The sequence below is a fragment of the Pipra filicauda genome, unplaced genomic scaffold, assembly GCF_003945595.2.
Source record: "Pipra filicauda isolate LSUMZ 115617 unplaced genomic scaffold, ASM394559v2 scaffold692_size275598_pilon, whole genome shotgun sequence".
NCBI classification, from domain to species: Eukaryota; Metazoa; Chordata; class Aves; order Passeriformes; family Pipridae; genus Pipra; species Pipra filicauda.
In genome coordinates, this window is record NW_024104856.1 from 126,629 (window position 1) to 150,265 (window position 23,637).

The window sequence follows — 23,637 nt, forward strand, 5'->3', positions numbered from 1 at the left end:
GACCTTTGAAAGAACAGTTTGGGGGCAGGGAGGTGTTGGTTGTTTTTATTTTAGTCTAGAATTTAGTTATTTAAATGCAGAAATCCATAGAGATTTTTAAATGCCTGGTGCTGAGTTACTGCAATAACCTCAATAAATCATGAAAGCCAGCAGTGCTAAAGATTCCAGGGCTTGGCAGCATCATTCACCTTCCTTCTCTCTCCTCCATCTCTTGGCAGGAACTCATGGGATTTCCTGGATTCCAGATACCAAGATACAAGAACAATCTGAACTTTGCTAGCCACCAGTGCAAAACTGATGAGAGCTGTCCACGGCTGTGCTGACAGGCTGCGATGTAGGCAGGAGTTCTTACCATCCCCCATGACCAGAGAGGCCCAAACTTGGGGCACAAGTCTGTGTTGCTCACAGTTCTGGCTAGCCACAGCTCTAAAGCAGTTCGATGCAGATGGCCTTAAGCTGAGACAGAAAAGATCCAGATTAGATATTACAAATATTATTTTCACTCTTAGGGTGGTCAAGCACTGGAACAGGTTGCCCAGGGAAGTGGTGGAGCCACTATGCCTGGAGGTGTTCAAGAGGCATCTGGATCTGGCTCTGGGTGATCTGGTTTAGTAGTTTAGGGGTTACAGGGGCAGTGCCAGGTGGTTGGTTGGACGCAGGATGGATGATCTTGAAGGTCTCTTCCAACCTGATGATTCAATGGTTCTGTGATTGTGTCACCCTGAACTGCTTACAGTACTCAAAGCGAGGTCTGCCCAGTGCAGAGCAGAGCGGGACAATCCCCTCCCTCGACCAGCTGACGATGTTGTGCCTGATGCCCCCCAGGACAGGGTTGTCCCTCCTGGCTGCCAGGGCACACTGTGATGGTTGCTTGGTGTGCCGTGGACATGGCTGGGCCCAGGGCCGGAGTGGCACAGCCTGCTGACCTTCAGGGGCCTGCAGGGCCAGGCTCATTGCTCAGCAGGCGGAAAACATAGAGATAAGACCAAAGTATTTAATAGGAATTATTGCTGCAGTGTAATTTATAATCAGGGTTAACTATCAAAATGGGAAGCTTTGAGCAAACATGACACACTGATGGGTTTACGTGACAGTAACATTGTGGCCCAGCAATGCCTGACCCTGTGCACACATTCCACATTCAGACTTTTGCTCACAGTGACTTAAGTGGTGGGGAGCATCTGCTTAACAGGAACCATAGGGATTTGGATGGTAATGTTCCCAAAAGTTATTTTTATTCCATTAAAATCTGTTGAAACTTGATGTTAAAATGAAACAAGAACTCCTACTGCAAATTAGAGATTCAATTTACATAAAGCTAGAAATGAGGTTTTCTGCTCCTGAGCTGATTGTCCTGCTTAGAGGCGTGCAAATGTTTGTGCACAGCAAAGACCATACTCTGTTTTATAGAAATTGAGTACTCAGGGATTTTGGGGGGGGCTGGGCTAAATTAGAGGCATTTTTAATCTCAGACTACAAAATTCTGAGCCTCAGTGGGACTGATTATTTCCATTTGTCCCAAGGAATTTTTAAAAGCTTGGAGTTATCTACTAATTTTATATACAAATACTATTTTGCCTTACTATGTTTCTCTTACTAGAAAAGTAAAAAGAAATCTGTTACCATAAACATATGAAGATAATGGAAAAACATCTAGAAATAACCAGAACTAGCCAAAGTCTTAAACCTTGTTCTGTCCTATAAATGGATATTGCTCTTCAACTCAACTTGCTTCACTGAGATTACCTCTACTTAACACAGATGTAAATGGAAGATCAAAGGCCTCATTATGCACAACCTGGTATTTTTCACTCCCATTTTTGTCAGGAGAAAATATTTCAGCGATCCTTAGTGCCTTAAGGATAAGTAGTTTCCATGGTAATTGAATTTTGGAGGATTTTGTTGAGAATATGTTAACCAAGGACTTGCTGTAACTTTATCTCTCTAGCTGATTCAGATGTCAGAGATTGCAAGGGTGTCTCTCAAAGTCATTAGTAAAGATTTTCATCACTGCTGTTAGCAGAGCACACAGGGAGTTCTGTGTTGTTTGTAGTTCCAATTTGCAATGGTGTTTTTGTTGGGATCACCGAGTTCTTACATGTGGAAAAAACACATTATCTTTTCTCCCTCCCAGCAAGAGGGAAGACAACCTCCTAATATTATTCAAATACTTTTCTTCCAAGGACTCACAGGAACAAAATAATGATATACAAAAATACAAGAACTTCCTAAGGCAGGGGAGGAGCAATAAAATACACCAGAAACACATTGTGGACTTGGTAGAGATCACTGACAAGGTACAATTACAACTTCAATGGAAGGCCCAACTAATAAATGCATGCATAGTATTAGTTTAATTTTTTCATAGGAATTCCAGAGTCTTTTGCTTGTTTTAGCTATGAACTCTGTTCTGTGCAAATAACATTTTAACCAGGATACTCTTATTTTACAACTTACATAGCATGCTCTGTTGGGTTTTTTTTTGTGCAGTGAAGAAAGGATAATATGGTCTCACCGGGGTGGAATGGTCAGTGGTGGGAGACACTCCCTGTGGCAGGGGAATCTGTCTTTGAGCCCACATCTCTTCAGCTGAGAATAGAGCTGGACATGGGCCCACCACAATATGCTGTCCTATGAAATATGAACATCTATACCATCACTTTTTGAGAGAAACCCTGCAATTGTATTTTGTAGAGATCCTAGGCCCGTGATGCTTGGTATGTGATACTGTACCAAGCCATCTGTTATCTCTACTGTAGAAAAGCCTCTTGTTTACTCAGCTAGGCGTAAGCAAAAAATAAATGCTAAACTGCTTAGCTCTTTCCAGACTGTTCCCAGACTTAGGCATACCCAGAGCTGTTTCTCCAGGGGTGCATTTCATAGGGGAGCAAAGTAAAATTACAAGGTGCCTACACAGGAACTGCGTGAGTAGTTTTCGGGATCATCTGCTTGAGACTTAGAGGCTTGCATTCCTTAGTGGATCTTGGTTACAGTCTTTTAATTTCAGTGTTTTCAGTCACCCAGGGCAATCTCTCTAATGGATAAAATGGGTATCATGCATGATAAAGTTGGGTATTATTTAACGTTTAGAATTAACACTAGATCTTACTACGTGCTCTCAATGCCTGTCCTCATCCCATTACTTAACACAAAAAAAAATTATTATTTTCATATGCTTTTCTGGGTTACTCTTGTTTACAGTACCTGAGCTGTGTACAAACATTAAGGTGCTTATTGGAAAGAAGGCATGATGTCCATTATATGGATGAGAAAATTAAACCATTTTGTCAAAACAAAATTTATTAAACATATCTATGAATTTAGAATGCCCAGTGTAAGATACCCAGAGGTTATTTGGTGAATATTTAGCACTATGCATTTAAACCACAACTATATTCAATTAGGTTCACAATTAATGTCACCATGCTCAGGATCATTCTAGATACCAGATTCCACGTCTCAAGTTCACAACCCAGCAAATGAGAAATGCGGACTGAGTGTCCAAAAAAGTTAATTTTGCTATGGCTGAATAAGGACCAAATGAAATTCTCTTAGTTTTCATTCTGTAATGCTTTTGCTTTAGAGAATTTCTTTACAATCTTCATGCTTTTGTGTAAAAAGTCCTAGGCTTAAGAAACAAAACAATGTTAAAAAAACAACAAAGGCCCCTCTGAATGGCAGTTTTATCTTCCAGATTATTGACATCCATGTCCCCCAAAGGTATCATTCCTAAATGTGCTGAGAGTGCACTCTGTTACCTTGTCTAGGCCATTAATAAGGGCAGTAAGAGTTTTGGCCTCTGTATGGGTCCCTGAGGAACACCAGTAGTAACCAGCCACCTTTTTGTGTGAACTCAGAACTGCTGATCAACACCCATTTTACTGCACAGCCCATCCATCTACCTTGTACATTTTTCCACTGCATATTTCTCCAAATTGACTGTAAGGGCACTGTAGGAGTCCATGTTGAAGGCCTCCCTAAAGTCAAGGTAAATAGCAAGCACTGCTCTTCCTCCTCTGTTGAGCCAGTCTTCCCATCAAAGGTTTGCCCTTGGTAAAGCCACATTACACCGTCTGTTCTCAATCACCTTTGTGTATCTCAGGTGCTAGGAAATATCTTCCAGGAGTATTTGCTCCAGAGTCATCCTGGGGAAAGGGGTGAGGCTGGCAGACCTGCAGTTCTCTGGGTCTCTCATCCTGCCCTTCTTGAAGGTGCAGCAGTTCAGCCTGGTGTACCCTCTTGCTGTACCATGCAAAGAGCAGTAATCAGTGATGCATTCAAATGTCTGTGTCAAACATCTCAGAACGTGTGTCTATGTGCATGTGAGAAAGAAAAAGAAGCTAAGCTTTTGGAAGCCCGACAGAGTAAGACTTAAATAATCTCAGGAAAAATGAAGCAAAGGAGAGCATTTCAAAAAAGAAGGCATTTTACACGGTATTCTTGCAAAAAAACCTTGCAAATGTATTATTTAAAAATTATGGAAATTCCCTAGTCTGCTACATATGACTGTTGAGTTTTAAACTCGTTAGAGTTTAAAAAATTATTTCACAGTTGCTTTATGTACGGATGTCAACACAGTAGTAACCATGTAGTTATAACCGACATTACAATAACTTCTTCCCACAGGATTTAGCAAGATGGCACAGCTGGCCATTATCTTAAACTGATAACCAGATCAGCCTTGTTAATACTGGGTGTTTGATTTACTATAAGTCTGTCAGCACTTCTGGTTAGTTAGTAGATTATAACTACTAGATAATGCATTAATTGTATATTAGCTGGGGAAAAAAATGTAATGGAGGTTGCTGGAGTTTCAAGTGCCTAATGCAGAAAACAGGAATACTTCCCCAAATAGAAATTCTATGAACAACAAAATTGTAATTTGATACATTACACTTTCTCAGAAGTTTATCCAATAGCTACCCATGGCAAAGTACTGAAGAAGCATCTACTGTTTCCAGCCTGGTATTTTGCTGAATTCCTTGTGCTGCTTCTGAGATCACTGTCCTTTTCCAAAGAACTGTCCTGTAAAAGGGACAATGGCAACATTTCATCAATTATTTGGGTATGCAGAAAAACTTTGTGTTTCTTGAGGGGTGTGGTTCTCTTTGTAGGAAGTGGTGCTTGTATCTCTCTGCTGATGGTGATAAAAAATAGCTTGAGCAGCCTTAGTAAAACATTCCTTCACGTAGGGAGAAAGAGGGAGTTTATCCAAGATTAGAATATGACTCATTTCTAGCCAGATATTTTTCAGAATATGCTACTTTGTGTTTTCATTTTATTTATTAAATTTCTGTTACGTTACATTAGGACATATTTGTACAGTAGTGGAATAATTTTGCTGAAATAAATAGAACTTGGTATAGCAAATAATTTTGTTTCTTTTTCTGCATGCAGGTTGCCCCCAAATATATAAGAATTTTCTCCTTGATCAAAATTAATGCAACACAATTTGCCTGTGCTACTAAAGGTACTAAAAAAGTATAACTATTTTGTTACAAAGTAAAAGGTGTCAAGTGAAACTGTTGTTCCCCTTGCAGATCACTCTTAACTTCGTGGTATCAACATATATGTTATCAAGAATAAGCAAAATATATTGCTTAAATATTTTAACACATTTCAGTGATAAGGAATTAGTCCACAGTACTAGTACATCTTTGGAAAGGTGAGCTACCTTGAACAATGTGTATTTTAGTATAGCTAAGTGCAGGCTAATATTGCTAGGAAAGAAAACCATAGTTTAGCTATTTGATGGAGGGCTGCACTATGAAAAGCAGCACTACAGAAAAGCAAGTAAGAACACACAGCAATGCCATCCGTGTGGATCCACGTGGAGAGCACTGTAGCAGTAGGGGTTGGCTGGTGGAGCAGCATGTCCTGATACCGAGACAAAAACTGAGAACCTGGTTAACCAGTCTATGGTTGCTTTGTGATCTAGAAACCCTTCTTACAGGCGCTTCAAAACCTTAATCTCGAGCCCATCAATGAATTACATAAGCACTAACTCATCTTGAATTACATAAATAAAGAGAATAATCATAGAAATCTTCAGTTGAGAAGACTAATCTTTTAAAAGATGTAGTGTTTGAAAGCTGAGCCATTTTTTGATTACAAAACAAAACCAAAACATAGAGAGAACCCCTTGGACTAACTAAGCCATGGAAAAAAAATAAATCGATAGGCCTGGGAAGTATTTCTTGCCACTTGAAATCTTTAAATCAAGAAGGTGGATTGTTTTTCCAAAGGAAGTGTTCTATCTCCACCAGAAATGCTGTATATATCACTTGATCTAATTGCCACCTGTACCCTGCAAAAGGTCAGGCTGGAGACTCATGGTGCTTTCTTCTGGCCTGAAAACCTGTGATGCTATGAAACCTCAAAATGGAGTAAAAAACCCTTTCAAGTGTTTTATAAGAATTTTAGAATAGCTGCCATAATATTCAGATGGTATGGGATTGAACATTGCAACGAATGGACTTTTAAAATAATTTAACAGGCATTTTTAGCTACATTACAGGTTTGGTTTTTTTCCTGTTTGCATCACTAGATTTTGATGAATAGTCACTAGAATTGCAGAATCTCTTCTATTTAAGGCTACCCAGCCCTTTTCCCCAATAAGATTCTGTTTCTTTACTGGTTTATCAAATCTTTAAGACTGGTATTTCAGTGCTGGGTGTTCATGGTAAATTTCTGGAAAGACTATTTTTGCATTTGGCAGTAATTATAAACAACATCAAAAGCAAAATGACTAAAGCTAATAAAAACAAATGCTAACGCAAGAAGTGGTTCTAAAATGTTAGACAGACTGGTAGGATAACTTGGAGATTTACCAGGAGATTTCTTTCTCTTTTATATTATAAACTCTCAGTAACAGAACTTTTTTTCTTATGTGCTGATAAAATATTATGGACATTTTTAAGTGCTAATCACAAAATAACAAAGATAACACACAACGTAAGGCATTTAGCTAGTAACATATAATCCCAGTGTCAGATAAACTTTTTTTCCAGCATGCATATGTAGCTCTTATTAATGAAACTCAAGCTGCACCTAATTACTACTAACAGAAGAACACTAGCGTTTACCTCCCACACACAGAGCCACACCTTGCCCTCCAGGAAATCCAGAGAGCTTCCGAAGAATTATTCGTAGCTGTGGCCTAGATTTCAGTCTCTTTGGGATCATTTTTCTGTAGAAGCTTGTCAGAGCCAATCCTGTCTGGTGCACAGGGTTTGACTGAACAAAGAAATTAAACTCATAGTGAAATCTGCTCTTAAGTTAGACCTTTTATCACAGGATCTCTTTTGCTTGGTCTGCATGGTTCAACCAGTTTGGTGCTTTACCCAACACAGAGTGATGCTGAAGACAATCTTTGTTCCCTGTAGTAGGAGACAGAGGACAGAATCAAAAGCACCATTTCAGTAAAAGTAACTGTACAAATTGACAGGGAAGAATTAGCTAAATTGATTAGCTAAAATATTTGTCTATATTTCCAAATTGATCATATTTTTCTCCTGTTTGGGAAAATACTTCATTTCCTAAATTTGTGTGGGATTATTTATGAAAGAGAAGGTATGGCATGGTTACCTTTGGCAGGAGAGAGTTAGGCTTCAAGCTCTGCTTTCTTATTGAACCAGAAGAGTTTTAAATACATCTGGAAAGAAATTACAGCATTCAATCCAGTACTGGGATTGTATCCATCAGCTGACAATGCATCTGGCCATGGCCTTTGCAATTCAGCCTCCCATGGAAATGTGCAGTGCTGTAGTGCCAATATGGGATTCAGGAGATCTGTCCTGTCCTCAGTTTCTTTCTTCACAAATAACTTCATGGTAACTCTGACACATCCCTTTGTGCCTTATTCTCCTACAAAATTTGTGTGAAAGCATTTTTGCTTTATACAAATAAATAAGCAGAACATATGTTCTATAAAGAACAAGAGCCCAGCAAATCTCTTAGGGAGTCTTCTACTGGGAAGCAAAGTCACTGAAAAGCAACTGGAGACTAATAGACCCCAATTGCTATTCTCTGATGTGGTGACTAGAACAGGGAAGCCAACTCTTGATTGCCCAAGCAAGTAAATCTTGAGAAAGAATAGAGAGATTTATACTTCATCTGTATCTGGCACCAATGCAAGGAAAAGTGGAATGTTGTAAATGGGGTTTGGGTCCTAAATTCAAATAAAGTGATGAAAAATTAGAAGGATTTCGTAGGATAGAGATGAGACACGACTGAGAGATACTCTCCTTCTAATATGGGGCTCAAAGAGTTCCATCTATTTAGCTCATCAAATAGAAGGTTAATAGGGGCCCTTTATGTACCGTTTTGTGTTGTAAACATCCGTTTAAAAATCCATGCCTTAGCTCTGGGAGACAAAGATCCCAGACCTGCAACCTTAATTTATCGTTACCTCTAATTAATCATTGAGAGAGTTACCAAGAATTATGGTAACTTTTCTGTTGATATTTATATCAACATGTATGTTTCTCCTTCAAAATGATACAATCTAGTTCAGACAGGAATGAGTTCAGGAAAATCTGCTCTCCATTATACCGGAAGTCAGACTAGAAGATCACACATGTAACATCAGGCTTTCTAATCTGCTAATTAAATAGTTTACATAAATTCAGTTTAATTGGTTCTATGTTTGTTTGTAAACAGTATTTTAATGTTTCATGTTTGACTGCAGCCTCACCTAATCTCAATTATTTCTTACTGTATTTGTGTGGTGGAACCTTGTCATCCTACAAGCACCTCCATGTTTTTCCTTAAGGGTGGCATCATTAGCTTGTTACACAACCTGCAAGGCTGATATTGTGGATATGATGCCAACCACAAAATCATTGAGAGATGGAGTGATGGCGTTGCTGCAGATACCAACAAAACTGCTCTGGATCCTACACACAAGTTATTTATCAATAGCAAGTTCTGTTGTACTTTTTTTAAAGCTTAAGTAGAATATACTGCTCAGATGATTGTAGTCTCTTCGCAGGCCTCTGTCAAGGATTATTAGCATGTCATTCCAGATTTTTTTTTTTTAACAACTAAATGTATAAGTTTCCAGGCTTTTATCCAGGCTGAGGCTGGTATTTAAAATTTTGTTCTCACTTGTTCTTTCAGCTAGACGTATCAAATTTCTGTGACAGAATTAAGTTCTGGGAAACTCCTGTGACAGAATTAAGTTCTGGGATGGAGCTGGATAATGAGCAATAAATAAAACCAGAAGACTACACACTTAATATAAAGGATTAAAAGCCAGCAAACCCTCTACATATTATCTGAGAAAGCTGCAGATTTTGTACACAAAAAAAAAGATGGTCCAGTTGTAAAGGATAGTCATACACAGGCCAAATCAAAGTTGTACAGGCAAATGTAGTTCTATACTTCCTCACTTTTGAATACTTTATTTCACAGTACTAGAGTTCTTCAGGTGTAAGCTTCTCTTCATAAGTAGTATGTTCATACAGCCATATGCAAGACTTACTGTAATGCTATCTGGGACACAGTGCTATGGGAGTTTAAAGTACTCCCTCTGGGAGTATCCAAATCAGAAAATTCAAAGCATTAACAGATACAAACCTGTATCAGCAGTAAACAAAATAGCATGGGTGGTTTTCTTTAAGAACAAAAGCATGCATTCTAATTGAGAACATTAGCTAACAGTGTCTACATGTGAAATATTTTAAAGGCTTGTGCCTTTGAATGTATTAGGTCCAATTTCCAAGGCTGTTGAGAACTTGCCAACTGCATAATTTTCATTTCTAATTATGAAAGATTACTGTCAGAAAAGCTGACTTTCCTTTTTGAAGCCAAATCCTGAGAAGGTACTGAAAAACCAGGACTCACCCTGACTATTTCTGATCATCCTTTTACAGTTTCTTCTGTCGGAGTAATGCTTGCAACATAATAACTTTGCTAAAGAGCTTTTGAAAACTGGTCTCTCAAGCTTAGAAAATCTGTGTGAAGAAAGTAATAGTTATCATTCAAACTTGACGCCAAAGTCTAATTATTACTTCAAACACAACAAGAACACAGCAACAGGATTTTTTTTTAATCTCCTTGGTGCACTGCAGTAGCCACACCTACATCCTTTCAGAGGAAATATATTTCTCTTCTCCTGAATACTTTGCACAAATATGTATTAATTTGTACAGTGCATTCATAAATTTATCTAAAGTTTAGCTCTTCTAATTTTTACTCTGTTGACCTTATTGTCATGCTTTACGCAACACTACATTTAATTTACACTGGACTTACTTCAGATGCTGTTAGCCCTTGAAACTGCCCTTGCCTAGGGAGGACACTGCTTATGGTGTAAGTGGTGAGGGCCACGAAGCCACACGGTTTCACTTTGCCTTTACCACACCAGTTTAACAAAGATAATCAAACCAGTTGTGCTCAATAGTGCTATGTTTAAGTGTCACTTGATCCCACAAAGAGCTGGGCTCATATACCCAGAGATGGGAACCATGAAATACAGATTAGTTTCTTATCTGCGATACTGTGTTTCACCTTTACTGTCCTATCTGTCTAGCTGACGGTCATTTCAGTTGGATTACCAAGCTAAACCCACAAATTGAAATAGCATTTTCAAAGCATATGATTTTGAAAGCAGCCAAACCACATGCTTCACTCCTCACTTCTTTGATTGTAAATGTGCTGATTGTTAACAGTGAGGATGCTGGAATCCAAAGGAATTTAGCATTAAAGAAAAACTGCATTTTATTTTAAAAGAAGTTTTGAAATCTCAAGTCCTCTGTACCAGCAGGGCCCTGAGAAATGCTAGCTCTCTCAAAAAAACCCAACTGTATATTTTGACATACAACGTGGGTCTAACTTGCAAAGAGCAAAGGTTTTGAAATTTCCCTATAATTTTCCAGTAGAGGCACAGGCTTCCTTAAGAAATTAAATGTATGGAAAATATGCATGAACTTCTATTTCATAGTCATATTTGTGGCTTTATTAAAGGTAACTTACTAATCTTACACTAATGTCTTTACACCCAGAGACTGAAAATCAGTACACAATACACAGACATACTAGCATATGTTAAACATAGTTATTGTAAAGGTGCTTTTCTGAAAGTGTTTGCCATTGCTTTCTTGATACAGCCTGCAATGGTTTGGTGGTGCAGATGCCACATGAAACATCTGAAATAGAATTTGAAATCAGTGGAGAGGCCTTAGTTAGGGTACACACTGCTATGGACTGTTTTCCTGAAACACCTACCATTCTTTGGAATTTGGTTTATTTGAAAGAGTCTGTGTTGTCAGACTGATTTTGGTGACCAAGGAATAATGAAGGACAGAGGGGTACTTTTTCTCACAAAGTTAAAATAGTACCATGAGGAACAGATAAACTCACTCATCAAGGGTGTAACAACCTCTCCAGGTTGTACATTACACATGTACAGTGACTTGACACCGTGTTGCATTATGTGCTCCCAGCAACAGAAGCATAAGGAGCCATCCAAAGGAAAGAGAGGGAAACTAATTCTGCTGTTAGCAGAAGAACGGTATCTCTGCTCTTTTAATTTCTACTTTGCTGCATGGTGCCAGTACCAAAACAAGACCTGCAGAGGTACTCAGGAATGAGTTCCCTCCTCCTGGCTTTCCCACATTCACAGCACTTAGAAAGCAGTGTGCACCCAGAAGATGTTCTTAGTCCTCTAGGGAGATCTTAAATCTCCCTAGAGAAGAAAAGAGTTTTTATATCCACACAGCCCATCTTCCTCAGTTCTAACAACACAAAGTAGGACTGAGGAGATAGAGCTTTCAGCCTTCATTCTGCCAGAGACAGGCCTTGAAAGAGTATCTTAAGTTACTGAGATGCAAAAAAATATACCCCTAAAGGTGGGGATATCACTTCTTCCTGACTTGGGCACTGAAAGTATAGCCATGAACAAAGAGAGACAGTGTCCACCAAAAGGAAGTTCATCTCTGGCCAGCTCCTGTGTAGTCCTGCCTCAGAGAAGTTCTCTCAGAGAAGCTGCCTGTGCATGAGACCTCTCTGAGGTCTGTCCTAGCAGCCACCCTGGCAGTGCTGGGGACAAGGCTGTGGTCAGGCCAAGGAGTGCAGCTCCTGTTAGGGACATTTTCATCGTGTCGGGACTATGCTATCACCCTCTAAACACAGTTTGTGTCATAGACTATGGAAGGTTCAGATTTTACCCTTCAGGTTTTATAGGTGATTCCCATGTCTTTGAAGTTCTGTTCCCACTGAAGATGAAGGCAAATTCCTGCTGATATTAGTGGGGTTAGGATGTGTCCTTGTCTCTGTTTTTGCTGTTATTTCCTTTGTTGCAGCAGACCTATTCCTTTATTAAAGTTTTTGCCTGGGGGAAAAAGAAAAGCCATGTTGCTAAATAAATTATTAAATATTTACATTTGTGAAGCCAACCCCTTATGGCTAGCTCCTCCTCTGATATTAACATGACACTTTTTATAGGGCTACAGCTTCTATACTGCCATTATTCCTCTGTGGGACTCAAGACCGGGAGGTGACAAAACAGCCACCATGAGCCAAGTGACAGTAAGTAATACCTGGGAATACTTAATGATTTTGACACTAAGTGCAGTGAGAAACTACTATATTAGACCAGTGGTAGTTTGTTTAGTGCTGGAGAGCAAAGTAGGATCAGAGATGATACTGAAGAAAACGCAAAGCTTGGGAGGTTTCTAAATAAAACTTGATTTTTAACCTGACAATAACAGACCATATGTTGTAAATATATCTGTAATAACAATACCCAAAGCAAAGTGTTAAAGGCATCAGTCTTCTTATCTCTGTGTATTTTCTGTTTATTTTCTTTTGTATTTGTATTACTTTTTTTGCCTGCAGTTTTCTCAATACTACAAGAATGAATGCAGCTCACTTCAGCATCACCAGCTGTAATGAAATGATCCGCAGTTACTCCTATGAATGTTTTGCGTCTCTTGTTTTTACTGTATTTTTGTATTGGCTTTAAACCTTAATTGTAGTTTCCTTCTTTTAAAAGAGTGGTTTAGCATCTTATTCAAATACGTGTGGTTCAAACTGGTTAACTTAGCTTATGAATTTCTCTCACCTACTTTCACCTATTTAATGCTTTTGACTTTGCCTTACCTCACCTCTTGTAGTTTGGTGACAGAGATGCAGCAACTTCCTCTCGGGTGTTGGTTTGGTTTGTGTTTTTGTACTGCTTGGCTAAGTCACTTCAGTTTATGCCTTTCATTTTTATCTCCGCGGTGTAGCCTGTGGAGACTGTATCTGTAAAATGGATAAATGTTAAGTATCTATCATAGTAAATTAAATATCCTGTAAACTGGATTTTTGCATAGCTAACTCCTAATGTGTCTCTGTCATCACACTCAAGGTCTCTGACCTCCTTGGTGTTGACAATCCTAACGCTCCTTCTGCTCTTGCCTTGCTCTCTCTGTCTTGCTCACCTTCAGTTGTCTTATTCCTTCTTCTCCCTTTTTCCTGCAAACTCTCTTTGCTCCCATTTCTCTGTTTCTTCTCATCTTTTGACAGTAAGAGGAGGGCAAGTTGGTGAGTGGCTGGGGATACAACTGCACAGATTATCCCTATTTGCTGTGCAGAAATTCTTTCATGGTCTTTTTTTGCAAAATACTCCATGCAACATTGTCAGTTCCTTTATTCTCACCTTGACTTTCCTGAAAGAAATATTTGGAGCATTAAGAAAGCAAGAGAGGAAAAGATGCAGATTTCCCTTGGAGAGTGCCTAGGATTTACAAGGTCAGGACGTGAAATGGAGCAGCTTTCAGAGCAGGGGAGGACAGTGGTGCTGACCACACTCATACCAGAGCAAAATATGTTTTTAAACTGCACTATAGCAAGAGAAATCTTGATGTTTGGCTGGCGGAATGTTAGCCCAAAAAGGAACCCTGGGAAAAGGAAGACACAAAAATGCCCTGCAGCTAAATACTCTCACACTTTAGAAAGCCAGAAGTAAGGAACAAAAAGAAAACACTCGGTAACATGGCTTTTAGTAAGCTTTCGGCAAGTTTTGGAATGTAATGGGGAAACTGTGTAATGCTGTAGTGTGATATCCATAATTTACGAGCATTAATACATGTGAAGACAGATTTTTGGATTACTGTATTATGATGCACAACTCTGTGGCTAATTTGCATGCAACATTTCTATGATTAATAAATTAGGCAATGCTAGAACTACTGTACTACAGTGAACCATTTGTAGCAATTGCCTTTACTCTAGCATGCAACATTAAATATTATGCTCTGCTCCTGTAAGCTCTGAATATTTGAGTATGGGTTTGCAGTTCCCAAGCTGCAAAGTGATCAAAGGAGGGGAAGAATGTTCCTTACTTTTATCTCTCTTACAGAAGAATCAGAATAGTCACCAGACACCTTGGGAAGAAATGTCAAGCAAAGGCAAATGAAAAAAATAAAATCAAAAGGATTTACTAAAATCACTTGAGTAAAAGTGTAACACAGCTATTTATAAAAAGTGAGATATATTTCTCATGCCCTAATGTTTTGTATTTAACAGTTTTAGTAAAATGAACATATCACATATGCATAGAATAGCATATTTGTAATACTGGGATAAATAATTTAGAAACCCTAAAGATAAGCATACAATGGGTCTGCATTAAAAAGTTAGATTATGCTGTCTGAGGCCAAGATCTGAAAGTGCTACAACCGGTTTCTGGGTTCACACACAACTTCTTTTACTGCCTTCATGCCAAATTTGTAAGGATTATGAGAAAATTCAGCAGATTAGATCTTTAATCTGGTATATCCAGTCTAAATACAAAAGTGTCAGATACGGCTAAGATACTCAGGGTATCAGGATATCTAGAAAACACTGATATTGCTATCCCAGCTTGGAATTTCAGATCAGGCTCTCTGCCTTGTACTATGAAGAATTTGTTCCCTACAAGGTGTTTTTTCACACTTAGCCTACCATCAGTTTCTGTTCGTTCTCGTTTTTAAATTCCTGTCTTTTTAAGAAATCTCTTGTGAAATTAAAGAGGTGCATCATATTCTTGCATCACATTCTGAGCACAGTTAGACTGTGGCTTACTGAGCTTTCAGATGACGCTGCCAGCACTACTCTGCCTCCTGACCATTTCACCGCAGGCATAGGCAGCTTACACCTTCTGAAGCAATTGCTATATTAAGTACCCAGTGAGGTATCTTTCCCAGAAACTGAAAATAAAGGTATAAAAGAGATTCACACAATACTTTATGGGCGTTAACATATGGGTGTAAGTTTCTCCATGGATAATTATGTGACTATGCTAATAATGCCAAGGATGGTTTGATACATTAAAAACGTTTCTCACAATGATGTTATTGAGCATTTCACTACTGTCAGAAGCCAGGACTGTGTACATTTAAACAAAAGAGGGATGAGAGGCCCATATGTCTTTGTAAAAATAACCTTCTCCATTCATGCTGCAGGGAAGCTGAGGAAGCCCTGTTTGACGCAGGCGCTTACATTAGATGTGTTTACTGGAAACTTCCCGGGTTTGGGGGGGTTTTTTTGAGAGCAGAAAACTGCACAAAATGTGCTGAGAGGGGAGCACTGTGTGTGGTTTGTAAGGACAGCTGGAATATTGGGTGTTACTGACAGTGAAATGATCAAAACCTCCTGATGATCAAATGATCAAAACCTAATTTGTGCAGGACTGCTGTACTTTAAAGTGCCATCATGGACACTTTGAAGCAGACTTTGCTCTGGTTCAGAAGGATGCCTGCGGACCCCTGTGACAAGTCCAAGCACCAGGCTAAGTTAGCATGCCTTGGAGAAGGGAAAACTCAGAGAAATTTTTCCCAAAGCTTCTTTTGACTTGCTGGCGGGCAGCTACATTGTTCATCACTCCCGTAATGAGAGAGCAGGGTATGTTCAGTCATTGTGGAGACACCAGAAGCAATTCCATCACAAAGGCTGCTCTGTGAAGTGGGCTCAGGCTGCAATGCCTCTGCCTGTGTTCCAGTTTATTGTAATTGCCCAGCTGGAATTAAACCTCACACAGTTTAAATATTTAAGCCTTCACTTTTTTTTTTTATGTTTAGCTTTTCTTCAATGTCAAATCCGTTGACCTCTTGCATTAAGTCTGTGTAAAATTGCACTTTCCAACACAGCAAACCACTGCCCTACTGACCCACAGTTACCAGTGTTAGAGAAGCATCCTCAGGAATACAGGGGTTTACAGAAAAATCATCACGGCTTTTTGAGCAGTCCTGCCCTTGCTCTGGGGTGGCAGTAGCAGTGGTGAGGGCAGGAGATGCAAATGGCAGGCATGTATTTCAGGAGACTGTATCTGCATTTCCTGCACCCCGCAAGCGTGTCAGGCGTGCTGGGACTGAGCCTCAGCTTGTGGAAATGATTACAAGGCAATTTATACCAAACAATGATCCCTACTGTTGTGTTTGTTACAAACTTGGCTGCAGTACGGTAATGTTTAGTGGATTAATAATGTTTTCTTTTGGCCTCTCCTACTCCCTCGGCAAACAATTTTCACGTATAATAAATGTTCTCATTTAGTCTAACTAGAACGGAGCCCAAGGGTCAGAATAGCCATACCTGCACGCTGAGAAGGTACTCCAGGTTTGCAGACAAGAGAGCAGCTTTATTCCTTCTCCAGGCCAGGGTCCAGTGCTTGTGCCCTCCTGCAGGGTCAGTTTTGCTGAGCACATCCCCCTGAAATTGCAGAGGGGCTGTGCCACATGTCCCCTTCTGCAGCAACCAGCCTGCCCAGTCAAAAGGGTCATGGTGGGCAGCAGAGGCAACACAGAATCACTGGGACAGGCAGGTATTTCTTGAGTGTTTGGCATTTTAAAATAGAACAGCGTATTTTAAATTTAAAAACTTTATGAATACATACATATATGCATATAAAATAGGCAAAAAGTATTTCACGCTAATGATTGATCACAGCGCGTGCTGTGAGGGCATATGAGGTTGAGTAAGTGGCTTATGGTCTTGCATTTGCAGAAAGCCTTTGAGATACAAACCCTTTAAAAATCTATTTGGTTTATTTTGTTGATTATCAGTCTCTTTTGGGAAACAAAGAGCCTGCCCATGTTTCATAAGGTGTGCAGCAGAAATACTATGATATGCAAATACTGAAGTTACACAACAATAGCAAAACTGAATTAAAGCTGTTTACAGCTAAAACATGAGAGAACCAGATCTGCAGCCTGTTTATTGCCACACCACTGAAATGAGTCTGTATATTGAGGTGCTTGTACTGCTGTATGGTACAGCTGTTTCTCTGCACCTTCCTACTGCTCTTTATACCTCCTCAGGTATAAAATGGAGGCAACCACTCCTGCGTATACTGAAAGAGGAATGCTTAAGTTAGTCTAGTAAATGCTTAAGTAGTCTAGCCTTATGCCAGCTATCAATTGATCAAATAATTAAGAACAGCAATCAGCACTTAAAGTCAAGTGACAGACTGGTGACGTGTAGCCTGGGAAGCAGGGCTGTGGCAACACTTCTGTGACAACCTGTGGGACAGAGACTCTTTGCTATCCAACTCTGTGAATCCAAATGCTGTGGCCGAGCATTTGAAAATACCATAATTACAGGTTGTGCCACAGGTGCAGGTGCTCTCTGAGGCACCATGGGGAGCCTCACCAGCACTGTCTCCAGTGGAGGGTTTCTCACCAGCCCTGTACACTGAGATCATGTGTACACAAACCCACGGGCAAGATGCCAGAGCTCAGACAGGCAGGTCAGGTTAGTGTCTGCCATGAAAAGATGGGCAAGAGAGATGAATTCTATCTTGGCTTATCTGAGTGAGCCCTACCATCCCACGGCGCAGTGTTCTGTGTCACTGGCAATATTTGCTGCCACAAAAGATGTTGCTCAACCCTAGCTAGCAAAAGAATGAAAGGTGTATATGTTAAACAATTTCACAAGCATCAGAGAAAAAGCATTACCAAGCAAATTATTTATCAAATGTTATGTCATAGGCAGAGAAGAGTAAAAAAAACATTTTGTGCAGGATATCTAAGCTATCTACACTATTTTCACTGAGCTATGAAACTCGGGTTTGCCTCTGATCCAGATTGGCTAATTTTGAAATCTATTCTTCCACAGTTCCCTTCATTATGAAGGCTTGATACATTATTCGACAACCTCTTGTGGTTGTGGGGCATTTCTTTCTGTCTAATTCCTTTTAAGACACTTGTGGAGAACCAGTGGTAGGAACTAGGAACACAGCAAAACAGAAATATTAGTGGGACAGCCAACTCTTCAGACTGGAGTTTATATCAGCAATTCAGGAAAAAAATTACGAGTGAGATAGAACCCTATAAATATATTTAGGAACATATTAATGCAGACACAATTCTGAAATCTGAACCCAAGAATGTATCAGGATTTTCCAAATTAGCCTTGTCTTTACAGCAACTCCATGCAAACTTCAGGTCCTAAGCCTGAGAATGAAGATATTGAAAATTAACAGTCACATTTGTTGTAATGTGAAAAGGTAGATTAAATAACATCTTCCTTCAAATATTTTCTTCCCTTTTCTTTATTTTTTTTTCCTAATTGTCTCCGTTTTTCCCTTGGCAGCTATATAGATTGTAACAAACCACAAATAACTATATAGATGGAAGAGGGAGACTGTCAACAGACTGTTTTTTCTCTTATTTTGCTTATTCAAATTTTGAACATGTTTATTTGTTTATAAGATTGCTGTACATGAATAAAAGCACTAGAAATACTCCCAAGCTATTGGTTATAGAGATATTTAAAGATGCTTTAAAGCTCATTTATTCTCTAAAAATGAATCACATAAAAATGAAGCCTTTCTGTCCACAGATCTACTCATCTCCCTGTCTGGATTTAATCAGCACTTTAAGAGATTCAGCCCAAACTGAGCAAAAATGCTGTGATTTATCTCAACAGCACCTGAAATATGGGGTGATTTTAAGGTATTTTGGGGTACTTGTCCCTTGCCGACTGCCCATTCCTGACAACCCAGCTCAGGAGAGAGGTTTCTGTTGTCCTTCCCATCCCATGTGCAGCCCCAACTCACAAGTTGCTCTAGGGGTGCCCATGCAGGGCACCCACAGTGATGTGCTTTGGTGCAGCCTTGTGCCACAGGGTCCCATCCCATCCCAGCACGGATGGTGAGGAGCCAGCAGAGAGCATAGCACGGCCCAGCACACGCAGAGCCTCTGGGTCCCACACCAGAGCAAACCAGCCATAATTTACCTGCACACCACCTGCTTTTATAGCCAACAAGGTGATGATCTAGCACACCTGGCAACTCACAGGGCCGTTTTTCACAGAGGAAATAGATTTTAAGGCAGATATTTCACACACTTTCTATGTAATAAGGGCTGTGCTGGTTGGGAGGAATGGTCTGTTATATCCCTGTGGAAGCAGCAGTGCAGCTTTCATAGTGGATTATCAGGTGCCTGAAGGCACTGTAGATGTGCTCATTCTGGGTACAGATGAACCCACCACTTCTCCAAGCTTGCTCGGCAGCACGGTTTAAGTCTCCGATGCAGGTCCACTGATCTTCGTATTTCCTTGAAACAGCCCATTTGGAATGATCATTAATGGAATGAAAGGTGGAATTCAATGGCATCCCTATTAGGTTTATGTTGTAGACGTGGTAATCGAGAGAGCAATTTGAGTAAAGTTTTTGGCCAGAACGCTGCCAGGATTCAGCCAACAAATCGGTCTTCAGTTCCTGAGCTATCCAGGCCACATAGATATCTGCGGAATAACACAGGGTGTGGGAAATTAATCTTTCAGGTTCCTTCATTTAAAAACAGACTCAAAAGCATCATCTAGATTACGCTCGTTTCATTGCAATGCATAAAGTCAGCCAGAGGGGATTTTGCCCCTTCCCCTTATTTTGACTTTGGTTTCAGAAGTTCATTTCTAATTGTTCTCCTTCTAGAAAACCTGTTACAAACAACCAGCAGGATAAAAAGGAAAGGACAAAAAAATTGCAAATCTTCTTGATAACAAAAAGACCCCAGATGATTCAAGCCCCATATTTCTTCTTTGTTGTTATCATTCCATAAATTTTCTGAAAATATCATTGTTGAACACCTTAGGATGGACCAGACAGCTTTTTGCTTTGTGAGGCTGAGAGAATATTAAGTTGGGACACCATTCCTTGCCCTCTGTTTCATTCATTTGTGAAGCTGAACTTCTTTTTTTTTCCTCAAAGAAAATACTAATTGTCAAAGAATATATTAATTGTCAAAGAATATATTAATTAATATATTAAGAATTAATTGAGAATGTGTGATACATAGAGCAACAGGTTCCCTTACCATCTATGAATGAGTGTGACTTTGCAAAGTGGAGAAAGGTTTCCCCATGAGCTGACCGGAGCTTGGTGAGGTGGCGCAAGGGGACCACAGGCAGCCTGGACTTTGCACAGAGCTTCTGCAGATTTGGGAGGTCAGCTTGGAAGATGTTAGGGATGGAACAACTGTAGATTCCGGGATTATAACTCAACATCTGTTGGTCTGAGAAAAACCCACAGAAATGAACATAAGCAGAATTAAAATCGGCTAAAGCAAAGCAATCAAGAGAGCAAAGTTCTGCCTTGGAAAGGAAACATAAGTCCTTCTTAATCTTCTCAGCCTACCTCTGGATGAGTTTGGCATTAAAGTATCTTACTTTACCAACCAAAAATATGCGTAATTGCTCTGTATTCCAGGTGGCTCTGCAGCACATAGACTGGCTGGGAGAGCACGCTCAGGTTTTTCCACTCACGCCTCATTATTAGCAGAACTGTTAACTGGTGGTCTTGGTCCACTGCCACTTCCACCCCTGCTCATCTTCAAGCCTCTGTGCAGCCACACAGCACTCAGAGAGCATGTGTAAATCCAAACCTGTCTGTATTTACAGAAGTGGTTTCCAGTCAGTTACAGCTGCCAAGCCAAATGCAAACAGAAGAGCTGCCCAAGGGTCTAGTTTGGTTTTAGGGAGAACAGAACTTGAGTTTCAGCGTCTGGATTGAATTTCCAGAAGAAATTCACTTTTCTGAACACTGCTCAGCTTAACTGTAGAAGTCCTTGCCATGGATATCATAAAGAGCTAGGGAACAAATGGGCTCATTAGATGAGTTCAGGGAAGACCAGTCCATCAGGAACATTCCAGTCTTTCTGGCTCAGGAAATCCCTGAACCACAGATTATCAGAAGCTGGGAGGATGAGGCAGGAAAAGCACTAGTGTATGCATCTCATTTTCTTGTCCTCTTTCCCTAAACACGTGCACAGATGTGTTTCCACAAACAGGAACCTGGTTTAGATTGCTCTAAGGTGTGGCCACCCTGGCAATTTGCACAGCATGTGTGCTTCATTAATACGATTTGAGGTTTGTAACTGAGAAAACAGTGAAAAAACAGTGTGAAAAGAGGTAAGGAGCATGCCAACATGACGTCTTGTAATGCCTTTTGACAGTTCTTTGCAGGATTCCAGTACCAGTTATCACTGTCAGATAGTTCTGAATCTTACACGTATATATTTTGTTGGGGTTTTTTTATATATTCAGTATTGGTGATTTTTGTGGCAAAAAATACCTGGGGAAATTCTAGGTGATATTTATTCATACTTCATATTTCTGATGAGTCAAGGCTACTACTTCAGCTCAAGCTGTACTTGCCTTACATTTTTAGAACTGCAGGTGATTGTAGCTGAATGAGCTATTACTGTTAAAAATTATTAATCATCCTACTTTATGTTTCCAAAGCACTTCGTATACAGAGGCTAATTTACCCTTGATAAGCACTTGTGACTATTATTATCCTAATAATCCCCATGGGGAGAAGGAAACAGAGTGGAAGAGCGAATTTCCCACATTCACGCAGGAAATCATTGGATAAACATAACTGAAACCAAGAATGCTCTCTCCAGGCCCCATTTGGTTTCCCAATCTGACAACAAAGGTCAAGAACAATGAATTTTTGAGGTGAAGCCTCAAGGAAAGCAATCAGAGAGCTGTGGTGGGACAAAGGCTTTCTTAGGGCAAAGCTTTTCATACCTATTTCAGTGAACTGGTCATATTTGAAGGTTATACAGATGGCTGTCTGTCCAAAGGACTCCCCAGTAGCTGGATACCCGTAACCTTCCTCGGGGATGGGAGGGAACAGAGGCACACTGTGAATTACCCAGAAGCCTTGTGATTTGTCCAAGAGCAGAAATCCTGTAAAAAAAAAAGTTACTGCTAATGAATTAAGGATGAAAAAGCCCTGAGACAATAGAGCTGTGTCCTGCTTTGGTTTTGCTGCTGTGGAGACCACATTTGAACATGTTAATACCTACAGTAAACTGGTTCTAGAGTAGATTAATGGATCATAGGAGACACTAATATTGTATTAAAATTGCATCAATTCTTTCCTGCATAGACTAACTCAAACTGTCATCATGTTTCATTTGAAAAAAAAAAAATCTTTTCAAAACCTCTCTTCCTCTGCTCAAATTTTGTCTTCAAAAGTTCTGACTGTGACCCTCTCTCCACTGCTTATTTTCCCTTCCTTCATATATTCACTGGATAAGGGGAAATAGATTCTGTCAACATTGTGTCTTCTCTTCTAGACCAAATTCTCTTCCATTGTAAGCAGCAGAGAGACGGGCTACGCTTCCCCCCTCAGGAGGCTACTCCAGGGTAGAGCATGGCTCCTGAGCTGTCCCCATTGCTGTAGCCTGAAAATACAGCCCTGCAAAATGTGGTCATACCCAAGACAGGCTGGGCAAACCCCATCTGCTTCCTCAAGGGAACATTTAGACCTCCACTGAATTTTATATCTAAATCTTGTTTTTCTGTAACTGCATACCATGATCTTGGCAGCAGTTTCTTACCCCAGAGAGTTTGGAGGGGTATATGTTGAGGGTTTCTTTCCCTTCACATCTTGTACTGCTGTTGCCATCAAGCACAGGATAACGTGGTTTGTACTCACTAAAAGAATCTGTATGAGTTTCAACTCTTGAAACAAAGAGTCCAAAAGCCCTAAGATCCTTCACACAGCACAAGCATACCAAAACAGAAGCTGCAGCATATGTAACTATACAACAAACCACACATCATGCAAATCATTCTCCAGTTTTGCTTTAGGCAGGAATTTTAGTTATGCAGGTAGACAAACAGACAAGTAGATGCTATCCATAACTTCGGAAAGGAGAAAATAGTAGGTTGGGACACTCCCTGTACCTTTGGTGTGTCCACTTTTCCACCCTTTGGAGTCTGATTCAGGGATCTCATCGTTGTATATCGCATAGGCAATGGTGTTCCTCTGCAGGGAAACACACACTTCTGAAACATGACATTGAGTAAAAGGAAGGCATTTAAGAGAACATCTGCTGGAAACAGAATAATTCAGGACTCCTCTGTGTGAACATCACGAGCCTAATCCTGCTCCCAGTTCAGCTGACACAGTCTTCACAGATGCTACAGTAAAATAAACCTGAAGACTCAGCATCAGGGCTCTGGTTAACATGAAGTGGAAGTTTTCTCAATCACTGCAGTAGCCCTTTCTCACAGGGTTGAATATGCTTGCTAAGACAGTTTACATGGGTTTATGACATTTGCTTGCAAAAAAGTTCCCCTCTCTGTTTTTTGTGCCTCTCTCTGATTTAGCAATCAGATCTGGTGAAAACATTTGCTGAGTAAAAATAGACACGACAA

At 40.0% G+C, this 23,637-nt stretch overlaps 1 protein-coding gene and 1 long non-coding RNA gene across 9 annotated transcripts in view; both read right to left on the bottom strand.

The window, feature by feature from the left end:
• Nucleotides 1-40: 40 nt before the first annotated feature.
• On the bottom strand, nt 41-16,654 carry LOC120324764. Of its 8 annotated transcripts, none has more exons than XR_005566316.1 (6): nt 13,428-16,654; nt 13,105-13,248; nt 12,171-12,334; nt 9,847-9,956; nt 4,088-7,379; nt 41-456 (listed from the first exon to the last, which is right to left on the bottom strand). It is a non-coding gene; the product is annotated as an uncharacterized LOC120324764 (long non-coding RNA). The 8 variants fall into 8 exon arrangements; XR_005566317.1 differs by lacking the exon at nt 41-456 and having other exon boundaries at nt 3,283-7,379; nt 13,428-13,655; nt 16,558-16,654; XR_005566314.1 differs by lacking the exon at nt 41-456 and having other exon boundaries at nt 3,283-5,025; nt 7,086-7,379.
• Nucleotides 16,655-16,990: 336 nt separating this feature from the next.
• DNASE2B (deoxyribonuclease 2 beta) overlaps nt 16,991-23,637 on the bottom strand; it is a 13,917-nt gene continuing 7,270 nt past the window's right edge. Inside the window, exons 2-5 of the mRNA XM_039388866.1 lie at nt 23,164-23,339; nt 21,997-22,158; nt 20,280-20,477; nt 16,991-19,710 (exon numbers count right to left, since the gene is read on the bottom strand). Coding sequence (XP_039244800.1) covers nt 19,355-19,710; nt 20,280-20,477; nt 21,997-22,158; nt 23,164-23,339 — 892 coding nt within the window. The 3' untranslated portion in view covers nt 16,991-19,354. The remainder of the gene's footprint in view (nt 19,711-20,279; nt 20,478-21,996; nt 22,159-23,163; nt 23,340-23,637) is intronic.